Below are 13,958 nucleotides of genomic sequence, written 5' to 3' on the forward strand. Positions count from 1 at the left end.
GCAGTTTTGATCTCGCCAGTAGCTTAACTGGTTGCTAAATCTGGATTAGGACGTATACCATTTGAAGAAGAAAAGGGGGGAAAAAAATCTCTAGAATGGTATGTGAAGATGAAGTATATTGTACCAGTTTGGAATTGAATTTCAAAGCAGTGGATGTTGTTAAGCAGGTATGTTTTGTGGTATTTATTTTATTATTCAGTGATTGATTAAAAAAAAAAAAAATGCGAGGAAATTGATTCCACCAAGAATATCTTCATTTTCTTCAAACACCAGAGAAATAAACATTTGATGAGAAATGTTACATGTTTTTCTTTTTTTAGTTTTCGTACATAATAAAGATGTCTGCTAAATTAAAAACAAACGAACATTATTTATTGCATTATTCAGGCCTTTATTCTGTGGACAGTCAGAAATTCACCAGTTAGCAAAAATATTTGAGTGAGTAAAATTCTTGCTTTATTAAACTGTGAAATGAAATTATCTGGTATTTACCTTTAATTAACAAGCTTTATTCAGTGACTTATGCTTCCAAAATAATGGTATTCATAATATTTAAGAAAATGGCTAGTATTGCTTTTGAAAACTGTTGGCAATGCACTATGTTTATGCCTACTTTTGCAATTTAAAAATACCATTTTTTTATTTCACCAAAAGTTGCTTCCTTCAGTTAATAAAATGGTATTCTCTATATATTTCTACTTTTTATTTACTGTACTGTTCCTTATATTACATGAGCAATACATCCAAGAAATCTTCTTAAACCTTAGAAAACTTGCAATAGCAGCATCTCAAATCTCCAAGGTTACTATTATTTAAGAATTTACTGTATAAGTACTTTGACATAGAAATTACTATTGAATTTTGTTGTTAGGTTATTTTAATTTTGGTGCTTTAGCATAGAAACTAGTGTTCAAAGCCTATTTTCTTAGAGAAGAAAACTGTAGTTTACTGGCAGAGTGTTAATGCAGTTAATTTTGTATCTTAAGACAGCAGTGGAGACACACTGACTCTTTGTATGTTTCATAGAAATTATGGAGTAGGACATTATAAATATGGTTGGATATGAAAAGAAGCATGAAGCAGAATTGGTAGTTTTTACAGAGAAGGATGGTATGATGCATTAGTAAGCTATGGATTTGCAGTTGTTGATAAGGGAATGTTTGCAAATTATGCATATTATTTTTGCTTATGATATTTCTGTTTTTTCAAGTACATTATTTGTTAAAGTGATGTTCCAAATATGAAAACAGTAATTTCTGTGAGATAAATTTGTATGGGTAAATGTGAAGTACTTTTAAGCTAAATTGATTTTAACCAACAACAGCTTGAAGTTTCAGAACCAAAATATGAACATTTACTGAAATGTTAGGTAACAGTTACTTGAGGACTAACTAGCTATAAGTCACTGATTAAATAGAACTTAATCAATGACTTTATAGCTAGCTAGTTCTTAATTAGTTTTTAATAATGAATAATATTTTGTAGGCAAGAAGTTATTTTATATTAATTCTCTTTTGTGAGTGAGATCCCTGACTTAAAATAGCACATTCCACCTTGCTGTTTAGAAATATAGCAAGGGGTATAGCTTACTATTATAAACATTAGGAACATGAGTGAACAAGTAGAACTTACAGCTGTGAACAGTAGGAATGTAATTATACCCTGAGGACAAATTTTCCTGTGGTCTTAGAGAAAACTACATAAGCACATCTATTAAACAACTATTACAAAACAAAGTTTTTAGAGGTACTGTATCCTGCATTAGATTTATCAAAATTAATTATGTTTTTGACAATATTTTCATTAAATTTTAGATATCACTGTTGCTAAATTAACATATTTTTGTTATGGTTTAAAAACGACACCTTTAATTGTTAAAGGTATTGTTTTTAGAATGTAACTCCATCATTCTATGTATGGAAGTAGCATTTTATGTGAGAATAGCATTTTATGATGTTTTAGTTGTGAAAGATTTCATGTTCAATATTGTGTTCTTAAGAGTTTACAAGTAGTTGTTATGTCTGTATGAGCTTTGTACAGTAGCCTTAACAACATTATGTTCATGTAATTTTTATTATATCTTAAAATTAGAGTAGTATTTGATTTACAAAAACCTATCAAACAGACACTATTTGTTATTCTAACATTCCAATTTTGTTTCCAGTTAATGCAAAACAATTTTGAGCTAAGAAGAACATTTCAATGCAATTATGGATAAGAGATTAGGGAAATAGACTAGGCCAGTGTGAAAGTGAATGAAAGAAAGGAAATATTAAAGAAGACAAATATGGAAAAAGTGATGCGATACATAGATGATATTAGTCCTGAGTTATAACTGAAAGATAGCACTCAGCAAACAAAGGCTGGAAAATTTATAGAATGTGGTTTTAACCCTTCAGCATTCAGTATTACTAGGTCAAATGTGATACTTATTTATCCATCATTTTTAATTAATTGTGTATTATCTCATAGCTTTGAGATTTCAATGCTGTAATTGTTTATTTTTAGAATGACATTGTAGGGTAGGTGTAAAAGGCTGGATCTGGCTGATAAAGGAGGTAGAATATTTAGGCTGGATATAGCCAGTTTAAATTCTAAATGGTTAAATAGAAATGACCATCTTGATAGAAAGTTGAAGAAAAAGAGTAATCTTTAAGATATTAAAAATAGAGCTATATAACTATAATGAATGTTAATTTATATACAATGGGTAAATTGATTCTAAAAGTCTTGAAAGGATTTAGTGGTACCTAGTGTATATGTGTTCTGAGTTCAAATACCATTAAGGATAAGTTTTATCATGATAAAATAAATATCAAGAATGTTAAAGCTCAAATGCTCTGAGGTAAGATTCTGGATAATTTCATGATTATGAGTTCAAATCTCCCTAAAACTATTGATTTGTATGCTTAGGCTGGTTTCAGTTTGTCTAGCTGACAAGATCCACTCCTTCATGGTTGAGTGGTTAGTAATTATAGTGCATTGAAGGGTAAAGATGATTGTTTAGGTAATATGAAAGTGCTCAAATTGTGATAAGCTTTGCCTTCATTGCATGCATAGAAACTTAAATGTAAAATAAAATGCATAAGGTTTGAATGAATGAATGGATTATAGCCAGCAATACTTAGGAAATTAGTTTTCTATTCAAAATAGAAAATACAACCCATGCTAGCATGGAAAGCGGACGTTAAACGATGATGATGATGATTTTGCAGACAACTGAAGATTTGAACCTACTTTTCTAAAAAAAATTATTATTTATTCTTTTATATCTATTCCATCTCAGTTCATGGATTACCACTATTATAACTATTATATCTACTCCTTCAGAATTCTTGGATTACCATCCAAAGAAGAATGGCCAGAAAACGCAGTTTTACTATGGAGCTCATTTACTCCTCAACTGAAAAAACCTTTAGAAGAATGTGTTCGTGAAATAGGACCTCTTGCCAAGGAATTATTAACGGTGAGTTTTACTTACAAATACATAAATTTACCAGTTGGTTGGGAATTGAACGGTTAATAGAAGCATCAATGGCTCATCTCCAGTGGTTGTATTGTATTCATGGGTAAATCTAAAAAATACTAAAACGCGATTTTAGCTTAAAAAAATATAAATGATAAAAAGTTTTACAGGGAGATTACTCCTACGCATTTTAGTGTATTTTTATTGTTTTGGTGAAAAAGAAACTTGACAACTGAATTATCTAAACAATTGCATTGGTAAGAAAGTAAATAATATATGAAAGTCAGCATCCAGTGGATTACAATACGCATATCCATTTTGACATATACCTTCATGCACATATATTTCATAAGTTCAAATCCTACCTGAGTTCTTCACCTTTTTTTTTCCATTTGAGTTTGATAAAATGAGTAACAATCAGTGTAATCAAAACTATATCCTAAAAGAATCTATCTCACCATAGTCACAGTCCCATAAAATAATTCTGGTTAAGAAGTTTGCTTTGCATTTGTGGTTTTGATCTTGATTTTAATGCATTTTGGGTGTCTTCTACCATCATCATCATTATTTAATGTCCAGGTTCTGTGTGGGTATGGGTTTAGATAGACTGACATCAAATGGGCCCAAGGACTGCATTGTACTCTGCTTTAGCATGTTTTCTATGGTTGGATAGTCTTCTGAATGCCAGTCACTTTACAGCAGGTACAGGGTGCTCTTTTTAGGCCACAGTGCAAAGACTAAGAACCTTGATGGAGAGAGCAACTTTATGCTAAGAGATGAGTAAAGAGGAGTAAAGTATTAGAGAAAAGGGCCAGAGCAGAATAGGTTTCTTGCTGTTGATAGCTACATAGCTACTCATATCTTAGAAGAGAGGATGCAACTAATTGAATGGAGCTGGAGAGCAATAAGGAAATAATGATGATGTCAGTGTATGAGTTGGGTAGAAATGAGTGGGGTGTAGGGACCAGGAATGAGGGAAGGAGTAGAGATGACTGACAGTGTGGGAGCAGCAGAATAGTAATGATAAAGGATGAGAGAAAGAGATGACGTGGTTGGGTCAATTGCAGGAGTGGATGGGGAAAAGAGAGAGTGTATGAGAAAGGTGAGATGTTAGGTGGAGGGTGTGGAGAGATAATTTGGTGGGTTAGTGTTGGGGTAGCTCATCAATGAAAATGAGAGTTGGGAGAACAGTATTAAAAGATGAAGGATGGATAAGAAGTAAAATGATTCCATATTGTAAGAAAAGTAAGTGGTGTCAAGGAAGAACTGCAGTTTGGGAGGTGATTGGTGGTGGTGAGGGTGTCTTGAAGAAGAAGGAAATTGAACAAGGGTTATTTGTGTGTGTATGTATGTATATATAAAAAATTAACATAAGCAACTAGCCGCAATACAAAGCCATGTAGGAGTAATTTGGTCATCACTAATTGTGATTGTGGGTGCTAAGAGCACAGTTATTGCTAGAAATAAAGAGTTAAAACACTTATAGCTGTGTGAAAAACATTTATATCCAGTGACAGGGTAGATAACTGCCTCATGGGCATAGCTAGAGCACTGGACAGCAGTTTCATCCTGTAATTGGGACTTCTTAGCAGTGTCATTCCATTGCTTTGATGGATCAGTTAAATTCTTCCTTCAGTATATATATTTACCATATTATTTTGTGACTCTTCCACAGGTTCCTTCCACTGTTAGGGAGTGACACTTCTTCACATAGCTCTCCTCATCCATACACAGCACATGACCATACCAGTGTAGTTGTCTCTCTTGTACACTACATCTGATGCTTCCTATGTCCAACATTTCTCTCAGGGTGCTTACACTCTGTCATGTGCACACTGACATTATACATCCAGCGGATCATACAAGCTTCATTTCTTTCAAGCCTATGCATGTCTTCAGCAGTCACATACCATATTTCACTGCCATGTAGCATGGCAGTTCGCACACATACATCATGCGATCTACCTTTCACTCTGTGTGAGAGGCCCTTTGTCACCAGTAGAGGTGGGAGCTTTCTGAACTTTGCCCAGGCTATTCTTATTCTAGTGGCAACGATCTCCGAGCATCCACCCCCCACTACAGACTTGGTCACCTAGGTAGCGGAAGCTATCGACTACTTTTAGTTTTTCCCCCTGGCATGTGATGGAATCAGTTTTATGAACATCTGCAGTGTTTATTGCCCCTGTGCATCTGCCGCACACAAAAGCTATCTTCCTGGTTAACCTTCCTTTGAGTTGCTGCATCTCTTATGCCGGAAGGGGTTTGTGATGTGTTCACCTTTCTACTTAATAGGACTTTGGGTTTTGCAACATTGACTATAAGGCCCTTTGATTCTAAACCTTACTTCCACACCTGAAACTTCTCCCCTGTAGTTATTTCTACCTAAAGCATCACCTTTACATTTGTAGCAGTTGACTATGGCGCTGCTATGCTAATCATTAGGTATGATTCCTTCATGAACTACCTGGTTCTCAATACAGGTGACTAGACCATAATCCATACCACCAGATATTTTGAGCATTTCAACAGTGATTCCTGATGGCCTGGGGGCTTTTCCTGACTTCATATCCTTACTTCCTTTATCTACCAGAGTGCTATCTATTTGGGTAGCTGGTCCCTCTACTGAGTCAACATTTGGCAGGCTCTCCTCCTCCCATTCATGCTCCACATTTAGCAGCCTTTCATAATGGCTTCTCTAAGCCTCTTTCTTTGCATAATCATTAAAAGCAAGTGCACCATCTTCCATGCAGACACATTTCTCTCCTATGACATCACAATTTTCTCTCACAATCCGAAATACTTCAGTTCTTTGGTCCTCATGTCACTGAACATTGGCAAACTTCTTTTCTGCTTCTCCCTTGGCTATGTATACCTGTCGCCCAGCCTCTTTTCTAGCTGTCTGGTACAGTTCCCTGCTACCCCCACTCTTCCAGGCTTTCCAGGCCTGTTCCTTTGCTCTGATGGCCTTGTCTACAGTATTATTCCACCACCACATTACCCTAGGTCTGGAAGGGACTTTGCGCCAGCTGCAGATGTGGTCTGTGGCACTCAGTAAGCTGTCCCGTAGGAATTTCCAGTTATCCTCTATGCCCGAAGTCTGTACCTCCTCCTCACCTCTCATCAAATTTCTCAATGAGGATGTCTCTAAATCTCTGACCTTGTGAAGGGTTCTTTAGCTTCCAAATCCTTCTTTTCTGTATTGGTCAGCTTCTTGGCATCCTTCTGGCCTTGAGTCTAAAGTCACTAATAACTTGTCTATGCTGGGGGGGGGGGGTAAATTCTTCACCAGGGAGGGTCTTTGTATTTAAGAGCAACCTTGTATCTCACTGTCTGGTGAGGATGAAATCAATCTGACTAGCAGAGTCACCTAATTGATAGGTTATCAGGTGGCTGTCTGGCTTCCTGAAGTTAGTGTTGCAGATTAATAGGTTGCTTGCATCACAGAACTCCAGTAGCCTAGTTCCCTCTTCGTTTAGGGAACCAATTCCATGGCCCCAGTGAACACCAGGGAAGATACCGGAATGCTGTCTGACATGTCCATTAAAATCTCCAGCCACAAAGATGAGGTCATTGCCACTCATTTTTGAGGTAGCCTGTAGAAGGGTATCATAAAAGGGATCCTTCTGATCATTTGGTAGGCCTGCTTGTGGGATGTAGGCAGAGATAATTGTAGCTACACTATTCTGCAAGACTATCCTAAGCTTAAGCACTCTATTGTATACCCTGACTATCTCTATGACCTTATCCACCCATTTCTCCACTAGGAGTATGCCCACACCCCTACTCCATCACTGTTACCTTCCCAGAAGATTTTATACCTATGTGCCTTGCCTGTGAGGACCTTTGCTGAAGCTCCTCTCCACCTTACCTCTTGAATGCAGCATAGATCAACACATCTCTGTTCAAGCATCTCTACAATCTCACAAGACCTTCCTTTCAGTGTGCCTACATTGACAGTGCTGACTCTGAAAACTGGGAAAGAGATATGGGAGGTAAAACAGGAAGGAGAGATGATATTCAGTACCTGAAAAGAAGGCTCCCGTGATCGTTTGGTAGCAGATGTCATAATAGTTGTTCTTGCTTTTAACCTACCGTCATTCAAACATGTTAGAATTGTTAAGGTTGTTGCCTCTATTGGGCGTGGGGTGGGGAGTGAGCAAACATTGTATATGAAAGTGTTTGGGGTGTTGTAAATATAAGCGTTATGAGCATTGTGGGTGTAAGCATTACTGATGCTGCAGATATAAATGTAGGAAAAAAAACCATAGGTGAGTGGGCTGCTATCTGGTTTAGTTAGTCTAGCGATGTGGGGAAGAGAGAAGGGAAGGGCAACTGAATGTCCAGTAAGACAAAGAGATTTCTGGTACTGGCAGTGGGGGTGGTTAAAGGTGGGCACAACCACTGACATCAAAGGTTATTTTAAGGGGTAGTGCAAACAATAAAGATCATTTTAGAGAAAAGTACGAAATATGTATATACATGTAACCAAGAATGAGGCGATTAAAAGCAAGAGAAATTCTTAGCTTTGCTGTGCATATTTTCGAGTGTCCTCAAGTGGCCAAACCTAAAAATTGACTAAAGTAGGTGATTAAAGACAATTACTAAAACATATCAGTTGACTAAAACATTTTTACCCATCGATTAAAAAAATATATCAAAATAGTCAGTTCTTAAAAATGAAGTAATCCATGGTAGGTCCGGTATCCAAGGAGCGTAAGATAGTTCCAAAAAATGGCAAGTCAAAATCTACATCTATGGCCATTTTGGGAGTTCATTGCTGCAATCTTATTGCAAGTTAAAGTGTATCTCAGCAATGAGCCCCTCATCAGGATAAACAGAACTCTCTAGGAATTTCACACTCAAGTAGTTCACAAGAATTACAATATGGGCGCAATTCTTATTTATAACCTTTAGTAGGACCACTCAAAAATTTCTAACTAAAAAATAAAAACAAAACGCTATTTTATTTTATGGCTAACCATAAAATAGTACTTGAATACTGGAGGTAGAGTAATATGCTTTATTAAAACTGCAAAAACATCACAAAAACTGTTACTCAGAGTTTCATATTCCTGTTCATCAGGCAGTTGTAATCCAGATAGAAACGTATCACCAGTATCAAAGCATAAAAAGCATTCTAAACACTCTGAAATCACTAGAACACCTGAATTTATCCAGCAAGTTCAACAGACCATTAATTACAATCCCAGAAAGTCCATGAGGTCAATTGCAAAAGATCTCCATGTGTCAGGAGGAACAGTTAGATATAAGATATAAGTCTTATAGGATGAGGAAAGGTCAATTTGTCAGAAAAAGCAAAAGAAAATCACTACATTAGATCTAAAAGGCTCTTAAACAAACTGAAAAATCTAGCAGGAGAAGATTTGATTTGGTTTTTCTCAAACAAGAAAAACTACAACCAAAATCAATAAGTTAACAGAAGAAATGACAGATAGTTATGTGCAGACCCTTCTGAAGTTCCAAGTGTTATGCATACAAAATTTCCTGCAACTGTCATGGTTTTAGGGGTTGTCAGCAATGAAGGACATGTGATGCTTCCATACTTCTTTCCACATGGCCTTAGAGTTAACTCTGCCACCTACATTGAGGTCCTGGAAATAATTGTTAAGCCCTGGATAAACAGTGTATGCAATGGAAGGCCATATGTGTTTCAGTAAGACTCTGTACTATCACACATGGCTCTAGTAACAGGAATGGATGGCAGAAAATTTTCATGATTACATAATCCCTAACATTTGGCCTCCTAATTCCCCAGATCTCAATCCATTGGACTATACATGTGGAGAGGTCAATGAACATGCCCATAACACCAAAGATTCTTTGAAAGCTGCCATGGTCAGAGTAATGTCCAAAATGAACCTGGATCACTTGATTTGAGCATGTAGATGATTTAGATCCCATATAGAAGCAGTTGTTGAAGCTGAAAGGGGCTTTATTGAATAACATTATAGAAAAGAAGGTTTATTTTTATCTTTATAGCATTTTTGATAAGTAAAGTTACCTGTTATTATATATCTGTCTTTTTGTAAACATAAATCTGTCCTCAAATATCTTATGCACCCTCTGTATGTGTGTGTATATATATATCATCATCATCATCATCATCGTTTAACGTCCGCTTTCCATGCTAGCATGGGTTGGACGATTTGACTGAGGACTGGTGAAACCGGATGGCAACACCAGGCTCCAGTCTGATTTGGCAGAGTTTCTACAGCTGGATGCCCTTCCTAACGCCAACCACTCAGAGAGTGTAGTGGGTGCTTTTACGTGTCACCCGCACGAAAACGGCCACGCTCGAAATGGTGTCTTTTATGTGCCACCCGCACAAGCCAGTCCAGGGGCACTGGCAACGATCTCGCTCGAAAATCCTACAGGAGCCAGTCAGGCGGTACTGGCAACGGCCACGCTCAAAATGGTGCATCTCATGTGCCACCCGCACAAGAACCAGTCCAGGGGCACTGGCAACGATCTTACTTGGCTTGCCGGGTCTTCTCACGCACAGCCCATTTCCAAAGGTCTCGGTCCGTAGTCATCGCCTCGGTGAGGCCCAATGTACGAAGGTCTTGCCTCACCACCTCAGCCCAGGTCTTCCTGGGCCTACCTCTTCCACGGGTTCCCTCAACTGTTAGGGTGTGGCACTTTTTCACGCAGCTATCCTCCTCCATTCTCACCACATGTCCATACCAGCGCAATCGTCTCTCTTGCACGCCACAACTGATGCTTCTAATGTTCAGCTTTTCTCTCAAGATACTTACACTCTGACGGGTATTCACATTGACATTACACATCCAACGGAGCATACTGGCTTCATTCCTTGCGAGCTTACGTATGTCCTCAGCAGTTACAGCCCATGTTTCACTGCCATGTAGCATGGTTGTTCGTTCGCATGCGTCATACAGTCTGCCTTTTACTCTGAGTGAGAGTCCCTTTGTCGCCAGCAGGGGTAAGAGCTCTCTAAACTTTGCCCAGGCTATTCTTATTCTAGCAGCTACACTTTCAGCGCACCCACCCCCACTACTAACTTGGTCGCCCAGATAGCGGAAGCTATCGACTACCTCTAGTTTTTCACCCTGGAATGAGATAGAAGTTGTTTCCTGTTTGTTTGCAGTCTTTATTGCACCTGAACATCTGCCACAAACAAAAACTAACTTGCTAGTTAACCTGCCTTTGATGTTGCTGCACCTCTTATGTGTCCATAGCTTGCACCGGGTACATCTTATAGAGTTACTACCTACTCCTTTTCTACATACTGAGCAGGGCCATCTACCTGAAGGGGTTTGTGTTTTATCTACCTTCCTACTTATTAGGATTTTGGTTTTAGCTAGGTTGACTCTAAGGCCCTTCAATTCTAGACCTTGCTTCCACACCTGAAACTTCTCCTCTAGTTCTGATAGTGACTCCGCAATTAGGGCAAGGTCATCAGCATAGAGGAGCTCCCAGGGGCAACCTGTCTTGAACTCCTCTGTGATTGCCTGGAGGACTATGGTAAATAATAGGGGGCTGAGGACGGAACCTTGGTGGACCCCTACCTCTACCCGGAATTCATTGCTGTACTCATTTCCAACCCTCACCTTACTGGCCGCATCTCTGTACATGGCTCGCACAGCTCTCACTAGCCATTCTTCTATCCCAAGTTTCCTCATTGACCACCAGATAAGGGATCGGGGGACCCTGTCAAAGGCTTTCTCCATGTCAACGAAAGCCAGGTACAGAGGTTTATCCTTGGCTAGGTATTTCTCTTGCAACTGTCTCACTAGAAATAAGGCATCAGTAGTGCTTTTACCTGGCACGAACCCAAACTGCATCTCATCTAAATTGATTCGCTCCCTAATTAGTTGGGCTATGACCCTCTCTGTAACTTTCATAACCTGATCTAACAGCTTGATGCCTCTGTAATTATTTGTATCTAAAGCGTCCCCTTTACCTTTGTAGCAGTTGACTATGATGCTGCTACACCAGTCATAGGGTATGACTCCTTCGTGTATCACCTGGTTCGTAATACGGGTGACTAGGCTATAGTCAACACTGCCAGATATTTTGAGCATCTCTGCAGTGATTCCTGATGGGCCGGGGGCTTTCCCGGTCTTCATACTCTTAATTGCTTTATCTACCCTGGTACTATCAACTCGGATAGCTGGTCCCTCTATTGGGTCGACATAAGGCAGGCTCTCTTTCTCCCATTCATTCTCTTTATTAAGCAATCTATCGTAGTGGCATCTCCAGACCTCTTTCTTTGCATCCTCATTTAATGCAAGCGTACCATCATCCATGCGAACACATTTCTCTCCTACAACATCACTATTCTCTCTCCTACACTGTCTTGCAACACGAAATACCTCGAGTCTTTGGTCCTCACGGCGCAGAACATTGGCAAATCTTTCCTTATCTGCTTCCCCTCTGGCTAAATAAACCTGTCGCCTAGCCTCCCTTCTGGCACATTGGTACAATTCCCTGCTACCACCGTTCTTCCAGTCCTTCCAAGCTTGTTTCTTTTGTCTAATAGCCCTGTCTACCTCCTTGTTCCACCACCACGTTACTCTGGGTTGGGAGGGGACCTTACACCACCCACAAATCTGGTCGGTGGCTTTCAACAGGTTGTCCCGCAGAAATCTCCAATTGTCTTCCACGTTGTATGATGCTATATCCCCTTCTATTTCGTTAAATGCTTCAAGTAACTTGTCTCTAAGTCTCTGTCCGTTTGCAGGGTCTTTAAGCTTCCACACCCTTCTTCTCCAAGCCTGTCTAATTCTGGGCACCCATTTTGCCTTGATCCCAAAGTCGCTAACTACTAATCTATGTTGTGGGGTACATTCTTCGCCAGGGTAGGTTTTGGCATTTATAAGCCGCCCTCTTTCCCTATTTCTGGCGAGGATGTAGTCGATTTGGCTAGAGTGTCTGCCGGAGCGGTAGGTGACTAGGTGACTGGCAGGTTTCCTGAAGTTGGTATTGCAGACCATAAGATTGGTTGCATCACAGAACTCCAGCAGTCTGGTTCCCTCCTCGTTGCGGGAACCGAAGCCATAGCCTCCATGTATGCCATGGAAGCCCCCAGCACGACGTCCGACATGACCGTTGAAGTCTCCAGCCACAAAGAGAAGGTCCCTGTCACTCGTCGACGAGGTAGTTTGCAAGAGGGTGTCATAGAATTGGTCTTTCAGACCATCTGGTAGCCCAGGTTGAGGTGCATAGGCTGAGATGACAGTAGCTAATCTATGATGAAGCACTAGTCTGATCTTAAGTACTCTGTCACTTACTCTAACGACCTCGATTACCTTATCCACCCATTTCTCCGCTAGAAGTATTCCTACGCCCCCGACCCCGTCAGTGTTCCCTGCCCAGAAAATCTTGTACCTGTGTTCTTTGCCTGTGAGGAACCTTGCAGAACCTCCTCTCCATCTTACTTCCTGGATGCAGCACATATCTACGCATCTCCGTTCAAGCATCTCAACAATTTCACCAGATCTACCTTTCAGCGTGCCGACGTTGAGAGTGCAAATCCTAACAGTATGGGTGTTGGGGGTGTGGGCCTGTAGCCTGGGAAGGGGAAAAGCAGTGTCGTGTACCTGAAAAGAAAACTTGCAATTGGAAGAATTCATAAGCAAAACAGTACCTACAACCTGCAAACATTTCTCAACCTTAATGCGCTACCCAAAGGTAGGGGAGAGGATGGCCAAGGCCACTAGATGGGTTCCGGGAGACAGCCGAGGTTGACAGGATGACAGAGGGATGAACTTCCGGTGGAGGGGGCGGGATGACAGAGGAATGAACTTCCGGTGGAGGGGGTGGGATGACAGAGGAATGAACTTCCGGTGGAGGGGGTGGGATGACAGAGGAATGAACTTCCGGTGGAGGGGGTGGGATGACAGAGGAATGAACTTCCGGTGGAGGGGGTGGGATGACAGAGAAATGAACTTCCGGTGGAGGGGGTGGGATGGCAGAGGAATGAACTTCCGGTGGAGGGGGTGGAATGACAGAGGAATGAACTACCGGTGGAGGGGGTGGGATGACAGAGGAATGAACTTCCGGTGGAGAGGGGGGGGATGACAGAGGAATGAACTTCCGGTGGAGGGGGTGGGATGACAGAGGAATGAACTTCCGGTGGAGGGGGTGGGATGACAGAGGAATGAACTTCCGGTGGAGGGGGTGGGATGACAGAGGAATGAACTTCCGGTGGAGGGGGTGGGATGACAGAGAAATGAACTTCCGGTGGAGGGGGTGGGATGGCAGAGGAATGAACTTCCGGTGGAGGGGGTGGGATGACAGAGGAATGAACTTCCGGTGGAGGGGGTGGGAGGGCGGGTTACCGCCAGCGAGTAGATAGGGCTCTTAATTGTAGATTTTAAATATTTGAGAGACAACAATGCATAAATCGTAATTTTTTAAAAGAGCAATGAATTCTGGGTGATTAGAATATAACGTAGCATGAATTTAGGAAGCTTAGAAAATGAATAAGCATGAATTTAAGACAACA

The 13,958-nt window shown here is 40.3% G+C and overlaps 1 protein-coding gene across 4 annotated transcripts in view; it reads left to right on the top strand.

Moving 5' to 3' along the window:
• The window catches only part of LOC106881146 (cyclin-dependent kinase 4), a 104,024-nt gene that overhangs the window by 60,787 nt on the left and 29,279 nt on the right, over nucleotides 1-13,958 (top strand). For all 4 annotated transcript variants that reach the window (XR_016241461.1, XR_016241462.1, XM_089350613.1 and 1 more), the window contains exons 6-7: nucleotides 388-438; nucleotides 3,331-3,466. Coding sequence is in view for 2 of the 4 variants with exons in the window: in XM_089350613.1 (XP_089206739.1) it covers nucleotides 388-438; nucleotides 3,331-3,466 (187 nt within the window). In the remaining 2 variants the exon portion in view is untranslated. The remainder of the gene's footprint in view (nucleotides 1-387; nucleotides 439-3,330; nucleotides 3,467-13,958) is intronic.

The sequence above is a fragment of the Octopus bimaculoides genome, chromosome 4 (genome assembly GCF_046866305.1).
Source record: "Octopus bimaculoides isolate indiv1 chromosome 4, ASM4686630v1, whole genome shotgun sequence".
NCBI classification, from domain to species: domain Eukaryota; kingdom Metazoa; phylum Mollusca; class Cephalopoda; order Octopoda; family Octopodidae; genus Octopus; species Octopus bimaculoides.